The sequence below is a fragment of the Rhodnius prolixus genome, unplaced genomic scaffold, assembly GCF_049639745.1.
Source record: "Rhodnius prolixus isolate KJV_2025 unplaced genomic scaffold, Rpr scaffold_15, whole genome shotgun sequence".
In the NCBI taxonomy this organism is placed as follows: domain Eukaryota; kingdom Metazoa; phylum Arthropoda; class Insecta; order Hemiptera; family Reduviidae; genus Rhodnius; species Rhodnius prolixus.
Genome location: NW_027411605.1, coordinates 3,196,214 through 3,223,605, shown reverse-complemented (window position 1 = coordinate 3,223,605; position 27,392 = coordinate 3,196,214). Strand labels below are relative to the sequence as shown.

Sequence of the window (27,392 nt, the reverse complement as noted above, 5' to 3'; positions counted from 1 at the left end):
CACTGTTCTGCTTTAAATATAAAAATCAGCAGCGACATTCAATCGTCACAATTAAAGCAATTAAATTTTAGTGAATCACGGTTCTAAAAAGTATAGTTGATTTCAATGCAGCACACATTTACTGTAAAAAAATATCACAGTCGGAAGAAAGATTTAGTCACACCATAATTATTGAAATCAACAATAATTAAATACCAATGTTTTCTCTACATTTCGGCAAAGAAATCATGGAATCCAGATAAATACAAAAAGACATATAAACGGTTGAAATTTCACCGTATTCGAGAGAAAAGTGAAAACGACCAAAATTTTATCTTGAATATCTCACGAACTATTATCACTAAAACATTGCCATTTATACCACGTATGAAACTTACTATTTCCTCCATTTCGGTATAGAAATCATTAAAATCTAACCAATACAAAAGGAGATATAAACGTTTGAAATTTGAATGTCTTTGAAAAACATAAAAATTTAACCACCAATATCTCGTTAACTAATATCTCCAGAACATTCCAATTTGTACTACTTATACACTTGTCTTTTCTCTACATTTCGGTAAAGAAATCATGGAATTCTGATAAATAAGAGAAGAGATATAAACGTTTGAAATTTCACCGTATTCGAAAAAAAAGTGAAAAAGAACAAAATGTTTATCTTGAATATCTCACGAATTATTATCACTAAAACATTGCCATTTATGCCACGTATAAAACTTACTATTCCCTCCATTTCGGTATAGAAATCATTAAAATCTAACCAATACAAAAGGAGATATAAACGTTTGAAATTTAAATGTCTTTGAAAAACACAAAATTTTAACCACCAATATCTCGTTAACTAATATCTCCAGAACATTCCAATTTGTACCACTTATACACCTATCTTTTCTCTACATTTCTGTAAAGAAATCATGGAATTCTGATAAATAAAAGAAGAGATATAAACGTTTGAAATTTCACCGTATTCGAAAGAAAAGTGAAAAAGACCAAAATTTTTATCTTGAATATCTCACGAACTATTATCACTAAAACATTGCCATTTATACCACGTATGAAACTTACTATTCCATCCATTTCGGTATAGAAATCATTAAAATCTAACCAATACAAAAGGAGATAAAAACGTTTTAAATTTGAATGTGTTTGAAAAACTCAAAAATTTAACCACCAATATCTCGTTAACTAATACCTCCAGAACATTCCAATTTGTACCACTTATACACCTATCTTTTCTCTACATTTCGATAAAGAAATCATGGAATTCTGATAAATGAGAGAAGAGATATAAACGTTTGAAATTTCACCGTATTCGAAAGAAAAGTGAAAAAGACCAAAATTTTATCTTGAATATCTCACGAACTATTATCACTAAAACATTGCCATTTATACCACGTATGAAACTTACTATTCCCTCCATTTCGGTATAGAAATCATTAAAATCTAACCAATACAAAAGGAGATATAAACGTTTGAAATTTGAATGTTTTTGAAAAACTCAAAAATTTAACCACCAATATCTCGTTAACTAATACCTCCAGAACATTCCAATTTGTACCACTTATACACCTATCTTTTCTCTACATTTCGATAAAGAAATCATGGAATTCTGATAAATGAGAGAAGAGATATAAACGTTTGAAATTTCACCGTATTCGAAAGAAAAGTGAAAAAGACCAAAATTTTTATCTTGAATATCTCACGAACTATTATCACTAAAACATTGCCATTTATACCACGTATGAAACTTACTATTCCCTCCATTTCGGTATAAAAATCATTAAAATCTAACCAATACAAAAGGAGATATAAACGTTTGAAATTTGAATGTGTTTGAAAAACTCAAAAATTTAACCACCAATATCTCGTTAACTAATATCTCCAGAACATTCCAATTTGTACCACTTATACACCTATCTTTTCTCTACATTTCGATAAAGAAATCATGGAATTCTGATAAATGAGAGATGAGATATAAACGTTTGAAATTTCACCGTATTCGAAAGAAAAGTGAAAAATACCAAAATTTTTATCTTGAATATCTCACGAACTATTATCACTAAAACATTGCCATTTATACCACGTATGAAACATACTATTCCCTCCATTTCGGTATAGAAATCATTAAAATCTAACCAATACAAAAGGAGATATAAACGTTTGAAATTTGAATGTGTTTGAAAAACTCAAAAATTTAACCACCAATATCTCGTTAACTAATATCTCCAGAACATTCCAATTTGTACCACTTATACACCTATCTTTTCTCTACATTTCTGTAAAGAAATCATGGAATTCTGATAAATAAAAGAAGAGATATAAACGTTCGAAATTTCACCGTATTCGAAAGAAAAGTGAAAAAGACCTAAATTTTTATCTTGAATATCTCACGAACTATTATCACTAAAACATTGCCATTTATACCACGTATGAAACTTACAATTCCCTCCATTTCGGTATAGAAATCATTAAAATCTAACCAATACAAAAGGAGAGACGTTTGAAATTTGAATGTGTTTGAAAAACTCAAAAATTTAACCACCAATTTCTCGTTAACTAATATCTCCAGAACATTCCAATTTGTACCACTTATACACCTATCTTTTCTCTACATTTCGATAAAGAAATCATGGAATTCTGATAAATGAGAGAAGAGATATAAACGTTTGTAAATTTCACCGTATTCGAAAGAAAAGAGAAAAAGACCAAAATTTTTATCTTGAATATCTCACGAACTATTATCACTAAAACATTGCCATTTATACCACGTATGAAACTTACTATTCCCTCCATTTCGGTATAGAAATCATTAAAATCTAACCAATACAAAAGGAGATATAAACGTTTGAAATTTGAATGTGTTTGAAAAACTCAAAAATTTAACCACCAATATCTCGTTAACTAATACCTCCAGAACATTCCAATTTGTACCACTTATACACCTATCTTTTCTCTACATTTCGATAAAGAAATCATGGAATTCTGATAAATGAGAGAAGAGATATAAACGTTTGTAAATTTCACCGTATTCGAAAGAAAAGAGAAAAAGACCAAAATTTTTATCTTGAATATCTCACGAACTATTATCACTAAAACATTGCCATTTATACCACGTATGAAACTTACAATTCCCTCCATTTCGGTATAGAAATCATTAAAATCTAACCAATACAAAAGGAGATATAAACGTTTGAAATTTGAATGTGTTTGAAAAACTCAAAAATTTAACCACCAATTTCTCGTTAACTAATATCTCCAGAACATTCCAATTTGTACCACTTATACACCTATCTTTTCTCTACATTTCGATAAAGAAATCATGGAATTCTGTTAAATGAGAGAAGAGATATAAACGTTTGAAATTTCACCGTATTCGAAAGAAAAGTGAAAAAGACCAAAATTTTTATCTTGAATATCTCACGAAATATTATAACTAAAACATTGCCATTTATACCACGTATGAAACTTACTATTCCCTCCATTTCGGTATAGAAATCATTAAAATCTAACCAATACAAAAGGAGATATAAACGTTTGAAATTTGAATGTGTTTGAAAAACTCAAAAATTTAACCACCAATATCTCGTTAACTAATATCTCCAGAACATTCCAATTTGTACCACTTATACACCTATCTTTTCTCTACATTTCTGTAAAGAAATCATGGAATTCTGATAAATAAAAGAAGAGATATAAACGTTTGAAATTTCACCGTATTCGAAAGAAAAGTGAAAAAGACCTAAATTTTTATCTTGAATATCTCACGAACTATTATCACTAAAACATTGCCATTTATACCACGTATGAAACTTACAATTCCCTCCATTTCGGTATAGAAATCATTAAAATCTAACCAATACAAAAGGAGATATAAACGTTTGAAATTTGAATGTGTTTGAAAAACTCAAAAATTTAACCACCAATTTCTCGTTAACTAATATCTCCAGAACATTCCAATTTGTACCACTTATACACCTATCTTTTCTCTACATTTCGATAAAGAAATCATGGAATTCTGATAAATGAGAGAAGAGATATAAACGTTTGTAAATTTCACCGTATTCGAAAGAAAAGAGAAAAAGACCAAAATTTTTATCTTGAATATCTCACGAACTATTATCACTAAAACATTGCCATTTATACCACGTATGAAACTTACAATTCCCTCCATTTCGGTATAGAAATCATTAAAATCTAACCAATACAAAAGGAGATATAAACGTTTGAAATTTGAATGTGTTTGAAAAACTCAAAAATTTAACCACCAATTTCTCGTTAACTAATATCTCCAGAACATTCCAATTTGTACCACTTATACACCTATCTTTTCTCTACATTTCGATAAAGAAATCATGGAATTCTGTTAAATGAGAGAAGAGATATAAACGTTTGAAATTTCACCGTATTCGAAAGAAAAGTGAAAAAGACCAAAATTTTTATCTTGAATATCTCACGAAATATTATAACTAAAACATTGCCATTTATACCACGTATGAAACTTACTATTCCCTCCATTTCGGTATAGAAATCATTAAAATCTAACCAATACAAAAGGAGATATAAACGTTTGAAATTTGAATGTGTTTGAAAAACTCAAAAATTTAACCACCAATATCTCGTTAACTAATATCTCCAGAACATTCCAATTTGTACCACTTATACACCTATCTTTTCTCTACATTTCGATAAAGAAATCATGGAATTCTGATAAATGAGAGAAGAGATATAAACGTTTGAAATTTCACCGTATTCGAAAGAAAAGTGAAAAAGACCAAAATTTTTATCTTGAATATCTCACGAAATATTATCACTAAAACATTGCCATTTATACCACGTATGAAACTTACTATTCCCTCCATTTCGGTATAGAAATCATTAAAATCTAACCAATACAAAAGGAGATATAAACGTTTGAAATTTGAATGTGTTTGAAAAACTCAAAAATTTAACCACCAATATCTCGTTAACTAATATCTCCAGAACATTCCAATTTGTACCACTTATACACCTATCTTTTCTCTACATTTCGATAAAGAAATCATGGAATTCTAATAAATGAGAGAAGAGATATAAACGTTTGAAATTTCACCGTATTCGAAAGAAAAGTGAAAAAGACCAAAATTTTTATCTTGAATATCTCACGAAATATTATCACTAAAACATTGCCATTTATACCACGTATGAAACTTACTATTCCCTCCATTTCGGTATAGAAATCATTAAAATCTAACCAATACAAAAGGAGATAAAAGCGTTTGAAATTTGAATGTGTTTGAAAAACTCAAAAATTTAACCACCAATATCTCGTTAACTAATATCTCCAGAACATTCCAATTTGTACCACTTATACACCTATCTTTTCTCTACATTTCGATAAAGAAATCATGGAATTCTGATAAATGAGAGAAGAGATATAAACGTTTGAAATTTCACCGTATTCGAAAGAAAAGTGAATAAGACCTAAATTTTTATCTTGAATATCTCACGAACTATTATCACTAAAACATTGCCATTTATACCACGTATGAAACTTACTATTCCCTCCATTTCGGTATAGAAATCATTAAAATCTAACCAATACAAAAGGAGATATAAACGTTTGAAATTTGAATGTGCTTGAAAAACTCAAAAATTTAACCACCAATATCTCTTTAACTAATACCTCCAGAACATTCCAATTTATACCACTTATACACCTATCTTTTCTCTACATTTCGATAAAGAAATCATGGAATTCTGATAAATGAGAGAAGAGATATAAACGTTTGAAATTTCACCGTATTCGAAAGAAAAGAGAAAAAGACCAAATTTTTATCTTGAATATCTCACGAACTATTATCACTAAAACATTGCCATTTATACCACGTATGAAACTTACTATTCCCTCCATTTCGGTATAGAAATCATTAAAATCTAACCAATACAAAAGGAGATATAAACGTTTTAAATTTGAATGTGTTTGAAAAACTCAAAAATTTAACCACCAATATCTCGTTAACTAATACCTCCAGAACATTCCAATTTGTACCACTTATACACCTATCTTTTCTCTACATTTCGATAAAGAAATCATGGAATTCTGATAAATGAGAGAAGAGATATAAACGTTTGAAATTTCACCGTATTCGAAAGAAAAGTGAAAAAGACCTAAATTTTATCTTGAATATCTCACGAACTATTATCACTAAAACATTGCCATTTATACCACGTATGAAACTTACTATTCCCTCCATTTCGGTATAGAAATCATTAAAATCTAACCAATACAAAAGGAGATATAAACGTTTGAAATTTGAATGTGTTTGAAAAACTCAAAAATTTAACCACCAATATCTCGTTAACTAATACCTCCAGAACATTCCAATTTGTACCACTTATACACCTATCTTTTCTCTACATTTCGATAAAGAAATCATGGAATTCTGATAAATGAGAGAAGAGATATAAACGTTTGAAATTTCACCGTATTCGAAAGAAAAGTGAAAAATACCAAAATTTTTATCTTGAATATCTCACGAACTATTATCACTAAAACATTGCCATTTATACCACGTATGAAACATACTATTCCCTCCATTTCGGTATAGAAATCATTAAAATCTAACCAATACAAAAGGAGATATAAACGTTTGAAATTTGAATGTGTTTGAAAGACTCAAAAATTTAACCACCAATATCTCGTTAACTAATATCTCCAGACCATTCCAATTTGTACCACTTATACAACTATCTTTTCTCTACATTTCTGTAAAGAAATCATGGAATTCTGATAAATAAAAGAAGAGATATAAACGTTTGAAATTTCACCGTATTCGAAAGAAAAGTGAAAAAGACCTAAATTTTTATCTTGAATATCTCACGAACTATTATCACTAAAACATTGCCATTTATACCACGTATGAAACTTACAATTCCCTCCATTTCGGTATAGAAATCATTAAAATCTAACCAATACAAAAGGAGATATAAACGTTTGAAATTTGAATGTGTTTGAAAAACTCAAAAATTTAACCACCAATTTCTCGTTAACTAATATCTCCAGAACATTCCAATTTGTACCACTTATACACCTATCTTTTCTCTACATTTCGATAAAGAAATCATGGAATTCTGATAAATGAGAGAAGAGATATAAACGTTTGTAAATTTCACCGTATTCGAAAGAAAAGAGAAAAAGACCAAAATTTTTATCTTGAATATCTCACGAACTATTATCACTAAAACATTGCCATTTATACCACGTATGAAACTTACTATTCCCTCCATTTCGGTATAGAAATCATTAAAATCTAACCAATACAAAAGGAGATATAAACGTTTGAAATTTGAATGTGTTTGAAAAACTCAAAAATTTAACCACCAATATCTCGTTAACTAGTTCCTCCAGAACATTCCAATTTGTACCACTTATACACCTATCTTTTCTCTACATTTCGATAAAGAAATCATGGAATTCTGATAAATGAATGAAGAGATATAAACGTTTGTAAATTTCACCGTATTCGAAAGAAAAGAGAAAAAGACCAAAAATTTTATCTTGAATATCTCACGAACTATTATCACTAAAACATTGCCATTTATACCACGTATGAAACTTACAATTCCCTCCATTTCGGTATAGAAATCATTAAAATCTAACCAATACAAAAGGAGATATAAACGTTTGAAATTTGATTGTGTTTGAAAAACTCAAAAATTTAACCACCAATTTCTCGTTAACTAATATCTCCAGAACATTCCAATTTGTACCACTTATACACCTATCTTTTCTCTACATTTCGATAAAGAAATCATGGAATTCTGATAAATGAGAGAAGAGATATAAACGTTTGTAAATTTCACCGTATTCGAAAGAAAAGAGAAAAAGACCAAAATTTTTATCTTGAATATCTCACGAACTATTATCACTAAAACATTGCCATTTATACCACGTATGAAACTTACTATTCCCTCCATTTCGGTATAGAAATCATTAAAATCTAACCAATACAAAAGGAGATATAAACGTTTGAAATTTGAATGTGTTTGAAAAACTCAAAAATTTAACCACCAATATCTCGTTAACTAATACCTCCAGAACATTCCAATTTGTACCACTTATACACCTATCTTTTCTCTACATTTCGATAAAGAAATCATGGAATTCTGATAAATGAGAGAAGAGATATAAACGTTTGTAAATTTCACCGTATTCGAAAGAAAAGAAAAAAGACCAAAATTTTTATCTTGAATATCTCACGAACTATTATCACTAAAACATTGCCATTTATACCACGTATGAAACTTACAATTCCCTCCATTTCGGTATAGAAATCATTAAAATCTAACCAATACAAAAGGAGATATAAACGTTTGAAATTTGAATGTGTTTGAAAAACTCAAAAATTTAACCACCAATTTCTCGTTAACTAATATCTCCAGAACATTCCAATTTGTACCACTTATACACCTATCTTTTCTCTACATTTCGATAAAGAAATCATGGAATTCTGTTAAATGAGAGAAGAGATATAAACGTTTGAAATTTCACCGTATTCGAAAGAAAAGTGAAAAAGACCAAAATTTTTATCTTGAATATCTCACGAAATATTATAACTAAAACATTGCCATTTATACCACGTATGAAACTTACTATTCCCTCCATTTCGGTATAGAAATCATTAAAATCTAACCAATACAAAAGGAGATATAAACGTTTGAAATTTGAATGTGTTTGAAAAACTCAAAAATTTAACCACCAATATCTCGTTAACTAATATCTCCAGAACATTCCAATTTGTACCACTTATACACCTATCTTTTCTCTACATTTCGATAAAGAAATCATGGAATTCTGATAAATGAGAGAAGAGATATAAACGTTTGAAATTTCACCGTATTCGAAAGAAAAGTGAAAAAGACCTAAATTTTTATCTTGAATATCTCACGAACTATTATCACTAAAACATTGCCATTTATACCACGTATGAAACTTACTATTCCCTCCATTTCGGTATAGAAATCATTAAAATCTAACCAATACAAAAGGAGATATAAACGTTTGAAATTTGAATTTGCTTGAAAAACTCAAAAATTTAACCACCAATATCTCGTTAACTAATACCTCCAGAACATTCCAATTTGTACCACTTATACACCTATCTTTTCTCTACATTTCGATAAAGAAAGCATGGAATTCTGATAAATGAGAGAAGAGATATAAACGTTTGAAATTTCACCGTACTCGAAAGAAAAGTGAAAAAGACCAAAATGTTTATCTTGAATATCTCACGAAATATTATAACTAAAACATTGCCATTTATACCACGTATGAAACTTACTATTCCCTCCATTTCGGTATAGAAATCATTAAAATCTAACCAATACAAAAGGAGATATAAACGTTTGAAATTTGAATGTGTTTGAAAAACTCAAAAATTTAACCACCAATATCTCGTTAACTAATATCTCCAGAACATTCCAATTTGTACCACTTATACACCTATCTTTTCTCTACATTTCGATAAAGAAATCATGGAATTCTGATAAATGAGAGAAGAGATATAAACGTTTGAAATTTCACCGTATTCGAAAGAAAAGTGAAAAAGACCAAAATTTTTATCTTGAATATCTCACGAAATATTATCACTAAAACATTGCCATTTATACCACGTATGAAACTTACTATTCCCTCCATTTCGGTATAGAAATCATTAAAATCTAACCAATACAAAAGGAGATATAAACGTTTTAAATTCGAATGTGTTTGAAAAACTCAAAAATTTAACCACCAATATCTCGTTAACTAATACCTCCAGAACATTCCAATTTGTACCACTTATACACCTATCTTTTCTCTACATTTCGATAAAGAAATCATGGAATTCTGATAAATGAGAGAAGAGATATAAACGTTTGAAATTTCACCGTATTCGAAAGAAAAGTGAAAAAGACCTAAATTTTTATCTTGAATATCTCACGAACTATTATCACTAAAACATTGCCATTTATACCACGTATGAAACTTACTATTCCCTCCATTTCGGTATAGAAATCATTAAAATCTAACCAATACAAAAGGAGATATAAACGTTTGAAATTTGAATTTGCTTGAAAAACTCAAAAATTTAACCACCAATATCTCGTTAACTAATACCTCCAGAACATTCCAATTTGTACCACTTATACACCTATCTTTTCTCTACATTTCGATAAAGAAAGCATGGAATTCTGATAAATGAGAGAAGAGATATAAACGTTTGAAATTTCACCGTACTCGAAAGAAAAGTGAAAAAGACCAAAATGTTTATCTTGAATATCTCACGAACTATTATCACTAAAACATTGCCATTTATACCACGTATGAAACTTACTATTCCCTCCATTTCGGTATAGAAATCATTAAAATCTAACCAATACAAAAGGAGATATAAACGTTTGAAATTTGAATGTGCTTGAAAAACTCAAAAATTTAACCACCAATATCTCGTTAACTAATACCTCCAGAACATTCCAATTTGTACCACTTATACACCTATCTTTTCTCTACATTTCGATAAAGAAATCATGGAATTCTGATAAATGAGAGAAGAGATATAAACGTTTGAAATTTCACCGTATTCGAAAGAAAAGTGAAAAAGACCAAAATGTTTATCTTGAATATCTCACGAACTATTATCACTAAAACATTGCCATTTATACCACGTATGAAACTTACTATTCCCTCCATTTCGGTATAGAAATCATTAAAATCTAACCAATACAAAAGGAGATATAAACGTTTGAAATTTGAATGTGTTTGAAAAACTCAAAAATTTAACCACCAATATCTCGTTAACTAATACCTCCAGAACATTCCAATTTGTACCACTTATACACCTATCTTTTCTCTACATTTCGATAAAGAAATCATGGAATTCTGATAAATGAGAGAAGAGATATAAACGTTTGAAATTTCACCGTATTCGAAAGAAAAGAGAAAAAGACCAAAATTTTTATCTTGAATATCTCACGAACTATTATCACTAAACCATTGCCATTTATACCACGTATGAAACTTACAATTCCCTCCATTTCGGTATAGAAATCATTAAAATCTAACCAATACAAAAGGAGATATAAACGTTTGAAATTTGAATGTGTTTGAAAAACTCAAAAATTTAACCACCAATATCTCGTTAACTAATACCTCCAGAACATTCCAATTTGTACCACTTATACACCTATCTTTTCTCTACATTTCGATAAAGAAATCATGGAATTCTGATAAATGAGAGAAGAGATATAAACGTTTGAAATTTCACCGTATTCGAAAGAAAAGAGAAAAAGACCAAAATTTTTATCTTGAATATCTCACGAACTATTATCACTAAACCATTGCCATTTATACCACGTATGAAACTTACAATTCCCTCCATTTCGGTATAGAAATCATTAAAATCTAACCAATACAAAAGGAGATATAAACGTTTGAAATTTGAATGTGTTTGAAAAACTCAAAAATTTAACCACCAATATCTCGTTAACTAATATCTCCAGAACATTCCAATTTGTACCACTTATACACCTATCTTTTCTCTACATTTCGATAAAGAAATCATGGAATTCTGATAAATGAGAGAAGAGATATAAACGTTTGAAATTTCACCGTATTCGAAAGACAATTGAAAAAGACCAAAATTTTTATCTTGAATATCTCACGAACTATTATCACTAAAACATTGCCATTTATACCACGTATGAAACTTACTATTCCCTCCATTTCGGTATAGAAATCATTAAAATCTAACCAATACAAAAGGAGATATAAACGTTTGAAATTTGAATGTGTTTGAAAAACTAAAAAATTTAACCACCAATATCTCGTTAACTAATACCTCCAGAACATTCCAATTTGTACCACTTATACACCTATCTTTTCTCTACATTTCGATAAAGAAATCATGGAATTCTGATAAATGAGAGAAGAGATATAAACGTTTGAAATTTCACCGTATTCGAAAGAAAAGAGAAAAAGACCAAAATTTTTATCTTGAATATCTCACGAACTATTATCACTAAAACATTGCCATTTATACCACGTATGAAACTTACTATTCCCTCCATTTCGGTATAGAAATCATTAAAATCTAACCAATACAAAAGGAGATATAAACGTTTGAAGTTTGAATGTGTTTGAAAAACTCAAAAATTTAACCACCAATATCTCGTTAACTAATACCTCCAGAATATTCCAATTTGTACCACTTATACCCTTATCTTTTTTCTACATTTCGATAAAGAAATCATGGAATTCTGATAAATGAGAGAAGAGATATAAACGTTTGAAATATCACCGTACTCGAAAGAAAAGTGAAAAAGACCAAAATTTTATCTTGAATATCTCACGAACTATTATCACTAAAACATTGCCATTTATACCACGTATGAAACTTACTATTCCCTCCATTTCGGTATAGAAATCATTAAAATCTAACCAATACAAAAGGAGATATAAACGTTTGAAATTTGAATGTGTTTGAAAAACTCAAAAATTTAACCACCAATATCTCGTTAACTAATACCTCCAGAACATTCCAATTTGTACCACTTATACACCTATCTTTTCTCTACATTTCGATAAAGAAATCATGGAATTCTGATAAATGAGAGAAGAGATATAAACGTTTGAAATATCACCGTACTCGAAAGAAAAGTGAAAAAGACCAAAATTTTATCTTGAATATCTCACGAACTATTATCACTAAAACATTGCCATTTATACCACGTATGAAACTAACTTTTTTCTACATTTTGGTGTAGAAATCATTAAGATCTGATAATTTCAAGATTCTCAACCACTTTGTCGCTGCACGTTTGTGTGCCGCGAATTTGAAGTGTGCTGTCAAATTTTCGAAATGCATACAATAAAAATTATACAGTAAAAATTGTACTTACTGTAGTTTTGGTAGTATAATTATATTTTATTTTATTTAAAATAAAGAAACTTACAATATTTTACACAGTGTATTATGGATAAGTGAAATATTTTTAAAGTTATTGTTGGTGTACTACTCGTATTAAATTTGGAAATTGGTAAACTTGTGCCGCGACTAAAAAAAAGTTTTTTAATCACTGGTTTGTTCCATATACTAGTGGCACTTCCGGTCTAATCATATTCTTTCTGTACGACAAGCAGAGTGTACAGTTTGGGTTTTAACGAACCCACAAACAAACTCATCATTTTATTGTCGGCACCAAACACTATATGTTACTTTAGGGAGACACTATAGATCTTTTAGGTGGCTGTTATTTTTTTGACTTAGCCACTTTCTTAAAAGATCTTCTGCAACCCAAAACGGGGAAGCCATGTCAACATTACCACTTATAACCACTTTTTTATTTTTGGACTCAGAGGACGCAAAGAAACGTTCTATTTTCTTTTGCCAATTCAATATCGAACATTTAACACGACCATATCCCCTGTTTCTTTATTTCCAGTATAAGAAAAATAAACATCTTAAGATGAAATCCAAAGTTAAGCAAATCTCCGCGAACTAAGTTAAACTGTGATAAGAGTTTAACTAAGAGAAGCTTGCAAACCCCACTAATGGCAACTTAAAGCCACAAACATTAAGGTTTAGTTAAGGTTTGAAGTGTGAACATTGTTAGTAACTAGGCGTCCTACAGAACTAATGTCCCAGTTTATGGTTTTTTCAAGTTTCAACCTGTCTAAATTTGGCAGTACTATCTTAAAATATCTTTTTTAGTTTCTCTTACTCTACTAAAAAGAGGAGGTATTGTAATCGTGCAGATTTCCGATTAAGAAATTTCGCCGGAAATATCCATTTTGATGGTAAGATGACGTGTATTCACCGGAACTTAAAAACGGATAATAGCAGGAAGTTCAAATTGAAAAAACTTCGTTTTGGTGCCCAAAGTGTACTTCCTAAGAATTACGATTGATCGACTTCCTTCTAAAGTGATAAGAGTTATCTATAACACATAATTTATTAGTTAGAACTTTGGGAAAAGCGGTAAGAGCAAAATTGAAAGTTCATTATTGATCTGACTGCTACAAAGGAATGTATGACTTCAAAATGAAAGACGCTGCAAAGTCCAAGACTTCGTTTAGGTGCCGTGGGTTTACCCAGAAATAACTGGACAGATTCTGCTTCCTCCTTCAGCTTTTCCAGAAGAAGTTTGGTTTCCGCTCTCCATATGCATAAGATTTTTAAAAGGCGGGACGGAACCGAAAGCCCCACGGCACCGCAGCCACATGAGGCTTATTGTGCCTTCCCCTTTAAGTCTAGTAGATGAAACCTCCCCTTCTAAGAAGGTCCGTGGGCTTTCCCTACCAGTTCCTTCTGCTCTATAATCTCCTTTGGTCTCAAGGTACCAAAGATATCGTAGAGCAGCCGCTCGATTGCAACACAATCGAATAACAGGTGAGAGGCCGTTTCTTCCTCTTCCTGGCACAATCTGCACAACGGTTCCGAGCTAATAAGCCCTAATTTGTGTAGGTGCTTTCTGAACCTACCGTGCCCTGTGAATAGGCCTGTAACCAAGGTAATCTGATTCCTGCCCAAGCCCAGAGTCTCTTTGGTTTTTTGTTTACACAGCAATGGCATGACACTCTTGCCGTGTTTGACCCCAGGAAGCATCACCCAGTTCTTTTCATGTTCTCTCTCCAGATCCAGATACGAACCTTATCTTTTTCTTCTTCTATTGTAGGCCACTTCAACAAGAATCGTCGGCGGAATTTGGTGGTTTTTCACGTTAATCATCATCTCCTCGTATACAGCGAATCTAGCCGCTTTTCTCACCGTTGAACGGATGATCACGCCGATAGAGAATGCGGAAGATTTGGCCGGCCAGACGGAAATCGCTTATGGTACTTTGGACAGTGGTTCAACTATGACATTTTTTAGGGTAACTACTCTTTTTTTCTCATCCTAGAGAAAATAGTAAAAGTTTTGGAAATTATTCATTTGTTTTGATTTTTCCTGTTTTCTTTTGCTCCAGGACTCGATGATAGAAACTTATAAGAAAATGTGGCGATTTATGGAAAATAAAAAAGTATTTGTTTCGACCTATGAGGAGGGCATAAAGAGAGTGTTAGAAGGAAACTATGCCTTCTTGATGGAGTCCACCATGTTGGATTATATAGTTCAAAGGGATTGTAACCTGACACAGATTGGAGGTCTGCTTGATACTAAAGGTTATGGGATCGCAACGCCTATGGGTTAGTTTTTTTTTTATTATTATCATTATTGCCCTTTTTACAAGCTCTAGGGCTGGCCTCACTTCGTCAGATGTCTTGTAGTCTCTACAACACTTCTTTTGGTTTCACCGACACTGCCTAACTCTACTAGGCTCTCCCATAAAAGGTGTTGATATAATAAAAGGGAAGTATTGATGGCTTTACCGGATTTCAAAAATTGCTTTCAGAGGATTTTGAAAGTAGAATTCGATTCAAAATTTGTTCTTTTTTGTGATGATTTTTGCCGGTCGTTCATGAGGTACAAACTTTTCGAATTTTAAACCGCCCACGGTAACCCAATAACTCAGCGATCCTTCGAACTGTTTAAGATGAATCAGCTTCCATGATGAAATGATTCGAAAACAGGCTTTTATTTGATGTACGCAGCTGATTGCTGCTGAAATAGTCTGTCTCTAAAAAAAAAAAAAGTAAACTATAGTAATCGCCTATTTTTTCTGGCAGGATAAAAAAAAAAACTTAAAAACTCCTACTTCGTGGACAGGATAAAAAGTAGCTACAAGCGGGATTTGAACTGGGCTTTCTCATTTACAAAACTATGCTTCATAACCAATACACCTTCAACCGCCCCAAAAACCCACTTTTTGGGCTTCAATTTTTGTTGTTTTATTACAACTTCAGCCTAAATCACTAATAAGACTTTTTTACGAAATACAATCTTACTTAGTTTTAAACATTGTTTTAAAAAACTAACAATTACTGACAATGTCGCCAGTTATAGTATTTCTATTTAGCGAAATAATGTTAAGCTGCAACATAATTACGTTGGAGTTGATCGTTCATGCAATTGACATTAGCAAAGCTAGCCTCCAGTTATTGTCTAATCTAATTACTGTAACTCCTGGACTGCACATATTCTGAACTACCAGGAGTTTAAGTTTAAAGGTCAAATTTGGCTCACAGAAATTGCGATTAGGATGGCAGAAATTGGAAGTATATATTTTGTAAATTAAGTTTTAAGTTAGCGTACTTAAATTTACTGTTTATATAAAGTTACTTTTAATCCGTAGAAATGTTTGTTGCAACCTCCACTGTAAGGTTATCTTTTTCATGGTCTATTTTATTTATTTCACTGTAAATAACCAGACGGTAGTATGATATAATGTTACAATGTGTTCGCTACACACTGTAACAATACAGTTTTACAACCTGTTGTTAAAGAAATGTACGTGCTCTCCATTGCCCCAGTAGAAACGTATTACCAACTGGAATTGGTAGGATATACCCAACGTTGGGCCTTCCTCTTCACAAGTGGTGGCGATTATTTCCGGTTCTTATCTGTCTCGCAATAGAAGCTAATTCTCCAAGGAGCTGGATGCCATCAACTTTAACTCATGATAAACTTGAATTTAATCCATAATCTTGTTTTAAATTCTAAGATAATTTCATTTGTTTTTCTTTATTAAGCTGAAATTTTGGAAAAGATAGATGGGAAGAAAGTGAATACGGAGAAGGCTCCCGATGTCTGGTGGCTCCGTTTTCGACACATCCCTGAATCCATCTTTCGTCACGGGTCTCAAATTCAGCTAGGGTTGGGGAAGAAAGGAGAGGATCAATCTGAAATCCCTTCTTCCAAATCTCCCGGCTATTCGGATGAGTCCTCGTATGGTCTCTGTTGTCGTTTTGAGGAGCCGCTGCCCGGGAATAGCACAACAAGGATTGTTCCCGTCCTGATTCAATCATTTACAGCTCATTTATTACTTTAAAGCGCATTTTGATGATTTTTTTTTTTTTTTATGAGAAATTAAACATCAATATCCTGAATCAGTAGAGATTCAAATCTCAGTTTACCTTTTCCACTGACTTGGAAAAGGCGGCTTCAAGAGTCGTTCTTACGTTGCCAGTTCTGCGGTAAGTGCTCGAGTACTTTTGGTTAGGTTCATAGACCGCCCTTAATTGCATTTCTTTCTAAGATCGTATCCCACCAAATAATTGTTGAAACCAATGTCAGACTATACCCTGATCAGAGACTACTCTGGTTAGAAAGGAAGTCCCCTAACAATCCTCCATGGTGTCTCAGCATCATTGAATTCTCCAGTATCGACTTAAAATTGCCAAGATATCGTTAAGATTTAGTCATAATATTGTAGAAAAGCTTACAGTTGGACTTCACTTGAAGAGAAGGCAGAATGAACAGAGACTCCCTAAAGGGTCCAGTGCATAATGTCACCTTAGTAACATTAGAGGTAGGTTAAGAGCTTAGAAAGTCCGGTGAACTTCTTTACTTTCTTCCCAAGATCCACAATTTTATTTCTAAGGAATAATCGTTGAAATTATTGCTTAATAACACTCATTTTCTTTCTTTTTTTTTTTTTTTAAATCCAAAACTAAAGGTTCTCCCTGGCGTGACAGAATCTCTTTAGCAATATTAGAGCTTCAAGAAAAAGGTGAAATCCAGATGCTGTACGATAAATGGTGGAAGAACCCGGGAGATACCTGCATTCGCAAGGATAAAAGCAAGGAGAGTAAAGCTAACGCGCTTGGCGTGGACAACATAGGTAACTAAGAATCACCTTATTGGTGCACTCTCAGAGGCAAGTTGCTGAAGATGGAAGAATATTGGTTGTTTTATTTGACAATAGATTTTAATGTGATTTCAGGCGGTATATTTGTTGTCTTGCTGTGCGGATTGGCCATTGCCGTTGTGATTGCTATCTGTGAATTTTGTTACAATTCCAAGAGGAATGCTCAGATTGAAAGGGTATGCTAAGTTTTTATTCAAGATTTTTGATTAAGGGGGGGAACCAAGAGTTATTGCTATTAAGGAGAGATTAGATCAGCTTCTAAGGACCCAAAGTCTAGCGTCTTGAAGCTTGCGCACAATGGGTGCAAGAGAACTTTGCCCTAACCTAGGATAATTGTCATTTCTAAGTCTACACATTAGAGCTGATAGGTGGGCAAACGGGGCTATTATTAGAAACTAGAGAAGCCCATTGGAATGGAAGGGATCAGGGTTTAGGGTCAATGCGATCTCTGTCTTTGGATACTCCCAAACTGGACCGATCTTAAGGATGCATGATGAAAATTCTTGATACGATGATGAATACCTGAAAAAAAAAATTGAGCAATGAATCTTCTGCTGTGGTATGGAAAACCAAGTCATTCTTCTGTTCGAAAGCTTCTTGGTGTCAAAGATAGGTGGCCATCACAAGACACAGCTCATCAAGTTCTTTTAGAGGTTCAACATCTCCCCATCCTCCTTGAAAAAGACCTATTGCTTACCAAACTGAAAAGACCAAGAAATCTGAACAGTCTTTCCTCCAAGATTAGCCTACTTCTGGGGTACACTGTAAAAGTGTGAACATTATGTTGCCTGCAGATTCTGAACAAGAAGGCTGGGAAGAGATTCCAATATAATTTTATGACTTCCAGTCACCGTTCAGTCAAGTTTTGTAAGCTAAGTTCTTTTGTATCAGCTGTTGAAAAAGGAAATATCTTCCTTGGATTTTTGGTGGGCTTGGACTAAAGAGGCGCCGAGGATTGGTTTTTCTCTCTTCCAGGGAAGCCAAAAGGCTTCTTTTGGTTGTATCGCAATGCATCTTTTTAAAAAAAAAGCAGCTTGTTTCTTTCCTAATTGTTTCAAATTGTAAATTTTTCAATTAAATTTTCTATTATATCAAGATATTATATCTATTATATCAAGATATTATATCTATTATATCATGATATTATATCTATTATATCAAGATATTATATCTATTATATCAAGATATTATATCTATTATATCAAGATATTATATCTATTATATCATGATATTATATCTATTATATCAAGATATTATATCTATTATATCAAGATATTATATCTATTATATCATGATATTATATTATATCAAGATATTATATCTATTATATCATGATATTATATTATATCAAGATATTATATCTATTATATCAAGATATTATATCTATTATATCAAGATATTATATCTATTATATCATGATATATCTATTATATCAAGATATTATATCTATTATATCAAGATATTATATCTATTATATCAAGATATTATATCTATTATATCATGATATTATATTATATCAAGATATTATATCTATTATATCAAGATATTATATCTATTATATCAAGATATTATATCTATTATATCATGATATTATATTATATCAAGATATTATATCTATTATATCAAGATATTATATCTATTATATCAAGATATTTTATCTATTATATCAAGATATATCTATTATATCAAGATATTATATTATATCAAGATATTATATCGACTATATCAAGATCTTTTTTCATCTTTCTCTCCGTTCACTTCGACACCAAAAAATTCTCTCTTCACCAAAAACCAGCGAGGTGGCACACAGTCTTTATGCGCTGAAATGGCCGATGAACTGTGCTTTGCGCTAAGGTGTCGCGGATCACGCCAGAGGCCAGCATTGAAACGGCAATGCTCCAAGTGTGTGTCCGGTCCAACTTACGTTCCAGCAGTGCCGCCGGCTCCAGCGCCTCCTCCGCCACAGTTGCCTCCGTACAATAACGCCCAGGTAAGGTACGCAAGCATTTCCTTTTCTTTTTTTTTTTTTTTTTTTAATTGCTTTATGGGAATTTTATTCCTGAGGAAGAAATGCTTTATTATCGGGAGGAAAACAGCACAGATCTTTTTCCTGATTTATGAATCCTAAGATAAAAACTGATGCTCCAGAAAAGAGAGCATAATGTACAAGCATGAAAAACCAATAATTTTTTACTTTAATTTTTAATTAAAAGAAAATTCTGAAGTACTCACACGACTTTTCCTTAAGGAAATAATTCTAATTAAAAAAAAAAAAATTCCTTAAAAATACGTAACATATGGGGGAGATGAAGATACTTGTTTTACCTCACGATGAACTCTGCAACTCTCGTAAAACATGTTTGTACATGTATATTCAGACCACGAATTCAAGCAAATATGATTGGTCAGGCAGGCACGTGCGTATCCAGTATCCCGCCCAAGTCTGTGACCATGTCCAACACTAACCATGTATCTGTTCTGTGAAGAGATTATTAAATCAGAAATCATCAAGAATAAGTCACTTCCGCTTAAAAAAAATAATTATTTTAGCTGGATAAATTGGCTGAAGTGATACTTTAAATTGATGTGCTTAATTTAGAAAACTCTAAAACAAATAACATGCACCAATAACAACATTTCCCCTTGCACTTTATTTAAAATAAAAAAAATTCATCATGAAAAAGTGTTATGTTTGGCCGATGTTATGGAAAAAAAAAGCTACAATAGTTGGATAAAGCTTAAATTATTTCTAAAACATAAAAGTAAATTATGGATGACCAAAGCTTTATAACCTAAAAAAATGTGTAGGTTTTATGTTTAAAAATTTCAAGAAAAATCGCGTAAACTAATGTGAACTAAATACCTGTTCAATTGGCTTAAATAGCTCTATGATTTTCTTTCAAAACTAAGTTAAAAGAAAAGCTGTAATCTGGGAAATCCTATATTAACCAGTGAGGATTTATACTACAGCTAAAGGGATGAAAGTAGGGCCCCCAACTATAAGGAGCTTGCACCCTACTGAATAAATTCTATCTACTTTTAGACTGGATGTAACACTTTACAACCTCCCGGTTAGGTTAGGCTAGTAAACAAATCAGATATCATTTTCGATTCTATGAGAAAGAAAAAAGGTTCAGAGTAACAACATGTGATTGCTTTTTTTCGAGCTTATTTTCGTGTATCAATTATTTAGTAGTGTTTTTCTTTGAGAAGGTTACTTCTACTGGAGGAGAGAGGTAACAGCTGCAGAGGTTAGGATTCTTGACAGTGAATAACAATTTAAATTTCTTAAATAAACCTTACTTGCTGCTCTGGATGTGGTACGAGCGTGCGAATTTTCAACCTGTGAAAGAAATAATATTTGTTCGTAATCTATGCGATCCAAATAATCGGAAAACGTAAACAGTACACACATCTGTATTTATTTTCACAACTGCAGTAAATTTCTGCAATAAGTGAAGCTGATACAACATGATACATAGTATAAATATATGGATAACATGAGGGAAGGTGAAAATTCCAAAGAAGAACGGTTCACTATCGTCCACTGGCACTTACTTCATTAAAAAGATCGCGTGGCCACCTGCGCTTCAGCCGTCTTGGAGTAGTTCCAGGCAATGCAGTAAGTTGGGGATACTAGTGGATTAGGATGTAAGGTAATTGAAGTATGGAATTTAATGTAACGGGATCTTGCAGCTTCTGAAACATAGGGGAACAAGGTAATCTCGGTGAAAGGTAGAGTTTGATACAACGTAAGGGGAGCATTAGCGATTCGACGGAGTGTTTTTTGACTGGAAGGAGTGGATTACTGTAGATATTGGAAGCTTTGGCGAGCCTCAAGTCTAGGCTGGTTTCAGTATCAGGGAGTAGATAAATCGTTTGCTGTTCATTGAAAGTTTCGATCGTTTGTCGAGAAGTCTGAGAGAGAAGTTTGAATCGTCTGTTTAGTTCTTAATCGTTGAAGTCTAGCATGGGGATACCAGGTAGGCGTTTGTCCATGAAGAGTCCTAGGAACTTACCACAATCTGTTGTTGGAAGAGGAATGAGGTTTAGGTAAACGGGTGGAAGGATAGTTCTCGCCTTAGGGAGAATGCAATGTAATTTACATTTGCTTTCATCTAGTTTCATTCTCCAACTCTTTAGCCAAGGCTCCAGGGATTCTGCATGGTATTGATGGGAGCAGTAGGCAAGGACCGGATCTTTGTGAGGAGAGAGAATTGTCGTAGCGTAAGTAAAAAGAAAATTATAAGGGTACGTTTACAACGGAGCTGTGAGTATAGATGATAGCAGAGATGATAACTGATAGAGTAAAATATAATCGCTGATTAGTGTGCACAACGGAGCTGTGATACATGCAACATGTCCGAGTAGTGAAGAAGAGTTTTTATGTTCACCAGCAACAAAATGGTATATTTTAAAGAAAAAACGCTTTAGAAAATATCATGTACATCCCATAGATAAAAAACGAAGTACTTTGGGTGAATTTCACCATTTATATAAGGAACTTAGAAATTATCCGGATCGTTTTTTTTGAATATGTGAGGATGGGTCCACCCACATTCGACTATATTTTAGAAAAAATAAGGTCAAAATTAAGAAAACTTTGGAAAAATTGTCATGGAAATCCTATAACCATAGAAGAAAAACTAGTGATTACTCTTAGGTTAGTAATGATTTTATTGAAAAAAAACAACAAATAAATACACATGAAAATAAATGTAAGCACGATTTAAAAAACAAAATATTGTTTAAAAGTAAATAATAAAATAATAACCAAAAATAATGAGTAAAGACAGCACTAAATAATTTTTCTACGTCCATTTTGAAGCTCCGATACTGGGAGTTCAGCTAGCAGAAAAATGAAAAATTCAATTCTATCATCTATGCTCGTTTATAGCAGCGCGTATGAGTCACTAGTCGAAGCTTCGTTGTGCACGCTCACATAAGAATGTACTAGGTTATTCTATAAGCGCTGATGCATCACTGCTATCATCTCCGCTATCATCTATGCTCACAGCTCCGTTGTGAACGTACCCTAAGAATTGGTAGGGATATCAGCGGTGCGTATGGTGTAAAGGCCTAAGGACATATCCCTGGGAACAGGTGCACATTCAAAATTTGGATAATGAGGAAAAGTCGTGTCTGTCACATCAGATTTTGTTCCCCCAAATTTTGTGGAAAGTTGTAATTATGTTTTTACTTTTTTTGGTGTCCCAGAGATCCAGCATGGCAGTTCCCCTAGATCTTCCAGGAACTATGCATCTTAACATTTAAGAGCAAAAAGTGGAAAAGAAAAAAGGTTACAAAAACAAAAAAAAAGTCAATTTTCAAAATAATACCAAAAATAAAAAGACAAAAGTAGTGAGAAAATTATGTAATAAAATTTTTATTATTTATTAATTTGTTTTCTAGAATTCAAAAAATTAATTCTTAAATATTGCACAAAGTGTCATTAATTTTTTTTTTACAAATTAATTAAATAGTAATTAATTTGATTATTTTTAAATTAATTTTTGTCTCTGTAACTTGGGGTTCAAAAAAAATGTTCCCAATTAATTTAAGACGTAAAAATAAGAAGAGGCTACTATTTTAGAGATTATGTTTAAATTAATTATTGATATTTTCTCAAGAAATTAAAGCTCCCACAATTTTAATTCCCCCCTCATTTCAAAATGAGTGAAAAAATTATTTATGTCGAAACTGGACAAAATTATTGATTTCATTTCTTTTTCATTTGCATCTAAAATTCAAAAAATATTGTATAAATTAAACAAAGTCAATTGATATTAATGAAAGAAAATTAATTGCTTAGGTTTTTCTTAATTAAAGCAAAAAAAAAAAACTACATTTTTCACGTTTACCAACATAAAAAGGCTGACAAGCCTGCTTATTTGTGAGCCACTCGTGATTAGAAGACTCGGAACTGCAGTCTGACCGGAATCCAAAAAACTGACCCCCACTGACCGACAGGCCTTCCCCCTATCCATTTGGCCCGAACTTAAGGAGTAAAAGCAAAACCCCAGACTTGATATTTAACCGTAAGTACTGATCTCAGTTTCCTATTCATCAGTGTTAAGTACTAACCAGTTACCTTGGAAGGAACGAATCTCGAACGAGTCTGAATCAGGATTCGGTTCATTTTTTTTTTAACCCCTACCATTCCAAATTTGTTGTAAAACTAATTTAAATTGAAAGTCACAATCGATTGCGGCAAAAATCGATAGAAACATACATTTTTGTAAAAATTATTTGGTAAATATGAAAAACAGTATTTTATGAATACTTATTAGACCATTAAATGAAAATTCAACTTATTTTTTGTTTTTTTGCGAAAATCATTTGTACTTTTCCATTAAGTTGGAAAACATAGGATATTAAAAAGAAAGCTACATTTGTGCCTAAAACTTCTTTTTTTATTACAATTATTATTTTTCTTTTAAAAAGAAAATCTAATTAATAGGACATTTTCTCGCTAAAATTAAAAAAGAAAAACTAACGTGTGGCTGTGTCAAGGACACGGCCGTGTGTTGTACGTGAATACGTTTACGTAACGGGTTATATTTTCTATATAAAATATTTTTATTCATGTATTTAGGATGAAACAATGTGTCTTCATAATCGACGATTCGAACGCAATCTATGCCTATACAGTCCGTTGTCGATGTAGAAGCGATTTCATCATCCACTTGCATAATTTCAACCGCCCCAGCTGCAGATGTACTGGACACCATCGTTGATCCGCTCGGCCGTATTCATTCTTTTACGTTCCCGGGCACAGCTTGACTCGGTTATATGGTGTTTTATTATTACCATTCGATTGTTCTTGAGAAGCCCTTTCCAACCGTATACGGATCTCTGTATTTGGTTTACGGCTTTTCGACGCGTATAGGCCGACATTACGAGGGTCGTTTGAAAAGTCCGTGCAAAAATAAAAACTACTTAATTTTTTTGGGGTAAACCTTTTTTATTTTTCAACATAGTCTCCTTTTAGGTTTATACACTTCGTCCAACGCTGCTCTAGTTTGTTGATCCCTTCCGAATAATAGGATTTGTCCAAGTCTGAAAAATAGCCATTCGTTTCTGCAATCACCTCCTCGTTTGAATAAAATCTTTTTCCCGCCAGCCATTTCTTCATATTGGGGAACAAATAGTAGTCCGAGGGAGCCAAGTCTGGAGAATAGGGGAGATGTGAAACGAGTTGGAACCCTATTTCCATTAATTTTGCGACCACAACTGCTGAGGTGTGAGCTGGTGCGTTGTCGTGATGGAAAAGGACTTTTTTGTGGGCCAATCGTGGGCGTTTTTCTTGCAGCTCGGTTTTCAAATGGTCCAATAACGATGAATAATATGCACCTGTAATAGTTTTACCCTTTTCCAGATAGTCGATGAGGATTATTCCTTGCGAATCCCAAAAGACAGTCGCCATTATCTTTCCGGCCGAAGGAACGATCTTCGCCTTTTTTGGCGCAGATTCCCCCTTGGTAACCCATTGTTTAGATTGTTCTTTGGTCTCAGGAGTGTAGTGATGTATCCATGTTTCATCCACAGTGACGAAACGACGCTTAAAGTCCTGCGGATTCTTCTGGAACAGCTGCAAACCGTCCTTGCAACACTTTACACGATTTCGTTTTTGGTCAAGCGTGAGCAATCGCGGCACCCATCTTGCGGATAGCTTTTTCATGTCCAAACGTTGATGCAAAATATTATGTACCCGTTCATTCGAGATGCCCACAGCACTAGCAATCTCACGCACCTTCACTCTTCTGTCATCCATAACCATATCATGGATTTTATCAATGATTTCTGGAGTAGTAACCTCAACTGGGAGTCCAGAACGTTCAGCGTCACTTGTGCCCATACGGCCACTCCGAAAATTTTGAAACCATTTATAAACTGTTCTAATCGAAGGTGCAGAGTCACCATAATGTTCATCAAGCTTCTCTTTAGTCTCCTGAGGCGTTTTGCCTTTCATAAAGTAGTGTTTAATCAGCACACGAAATTCTTTTTCGTCCATTTTTTTTTTAAAATCACTCGACTTCCTCGATTCAAACTAATGCCAAACACAAAGAAATAGACCGATCTGGCTGAAACTTGGTGTGTGTTCTTCCAAGAGATGCTACTAACTAAACATAACCTCGATACGCGCCAGTGGTGCTATCTCTCTGACTTTGCACGGACTTTTCAAACGACCCTCTTATATATTTTTGATAATATTTTTTTTATTCTAACACCTTATTATATTCACTGTCACTATTTTACACTAATGTTTTATATACAATCGATAGATTGTGTGACGACAGCTGACGATTAAAACTTAAACGAACATCGTAGCTTCTCTGAGTCAAAAGTTATACTAATTGCAAATCTCGATACGCAGCAAAATGATCTCAAAATGGCGGCGCTTCCCCCTCCACCACGCGCGATGCGTCACAGTCCTCGCTTATCGTAATGAATTCTTTGATCCTTTAGCTATCCAGTAATTTTGGATGTAGACGATAGATTCGAAACTATAATGCCAAACTGTATCCCCCGATTTTGTTATCATTGGGTTTTTTGGATTGCCACCATATGATTCAAATTAAAAGACGTATTCACGTCAAAACTAAAAAAAATATGTATTCGAGCGTATTTCCAGAGCTTTTAATTTTCTTTTAGGAAAATTTAGAAATGATTAGATATTTTCAAAAACCTATTTAAGAAAAAAAAATTAATAAAAAACAAAATTACGTCAGTAATAAAATTATTGGCCTATTTAAAAAATTTTTATATCAGATTATTCAAATAAATTATGTTTAAAACAATTTTTTAGGTAAAGCGTCAAATCTAAAAAATAAAAATAAAGATTTTAATAAACAATTTAAAACAATGAAATTATTTGAAAAAATAAAAATATAACTCGTAATATACTGTAAATATTGTAAAACTCGCAGGCGTAACAACCCCTATTGTGGGATAAAAAAAAATTTACCTATAAAAAAAAAAAAAAATGTAAGTACACAATTTAATACATAATTGTCAAAATATATATTGTAAACTATAAATGTATAAAATATTTTCTAGAACTATATGTATAGCAAATATAAAAAGGCAAATCACAATTGTTTTGGGAGAGGGGCAACTATGAGCGCGTAGTTGAAAGAAATATTTATAATAAATTAAATTATTTATTTAAAAACAAAAACGAAGGGGACATTTGTAAAATTTTAGAGGTTGCACATACTAGCTGATATCTTTTACCATTATTGTACATTATTCTGTAAAATTGTACAGCAATGTTCTTGTTTTTCTTTTTAAAAAAATTATCATTACTATTATTTATCGAATGATTTTAATAATTCATGTTTATAATATATTTGTTGGTTTATTGATCCTAATTGTCTGATCCTTTTTGATCCTGAGGGCATAATCTTAGGCGGAAAAAAAAGGTAATACCAAAAGACGTGAACAATGAAAAGTCCAGAAATGGCCATCTCTGAAAACCAAGCATAAAAAAAAGGAAGTTCTTAAGGTCTAAATTTACTTACATTCTCTTCCTGAGTTTTCAGAGAAGACGAAGAAATCTTGAAATACCATGTATTTTTTAGTGTTCCGACGGAAAAGGTATTCCTCATGTTCTCAAGAAATGAAGG

General features: G+C 32.3%; 1 protein-coding gene across 3 annotated transcripts in view; it reads left to right on the top strand.

The window, feature by feature from the left end:
- LOC141454926 (glutamate receptor ionotropic, kainate 2-like) overlaps nucleotides 1-27,131 on the top strand; it is a 381,268-nt gene extending 354,137 nt beyond the window's left edge. The window contains exons 13-18 of one of the 3 annotated variants that reach the window (XM_074129632.1): nucleotides 14,692-14,889; nucleotides 14,983-15,202; nucleotides 17,572-17,736; nucleotides 17,839-17,939; nucleotides 19,559-19,753; nucleotides 22,981-27,131. In XM_074129632.1, the coding sequence (XP_073985733.1) occupies nucleotides 14,692-14,889; nucleotides 14,983-15,202; nucleotides 17,572-17,736; nucleotides 17,839-17,939; nucleotides 19,559-19,753; nucleotides 22,981-23,037 (936 nt within the window). In that variant the 3' untranslated portion in view covers nucleotides 23,038-27,131. Of the gene's footprint in view, nucleotides 1-14,691; nucleotides 14,890-14,982; nucleotides 15,203-17,571; nucleotides 17,737-17,820; nucleotides 17,940-19,558; nucleotides 19,759-22,980 lie in introns of all 3 variants that reach the window. The other 2 variants (XM_074129631.1, XM_074129633.1) reach the window with 2 other exon arrangements.
- The last annotated feature ends 261 nt before the right edge of the window (nucleotides 27,132-27,392 follow it).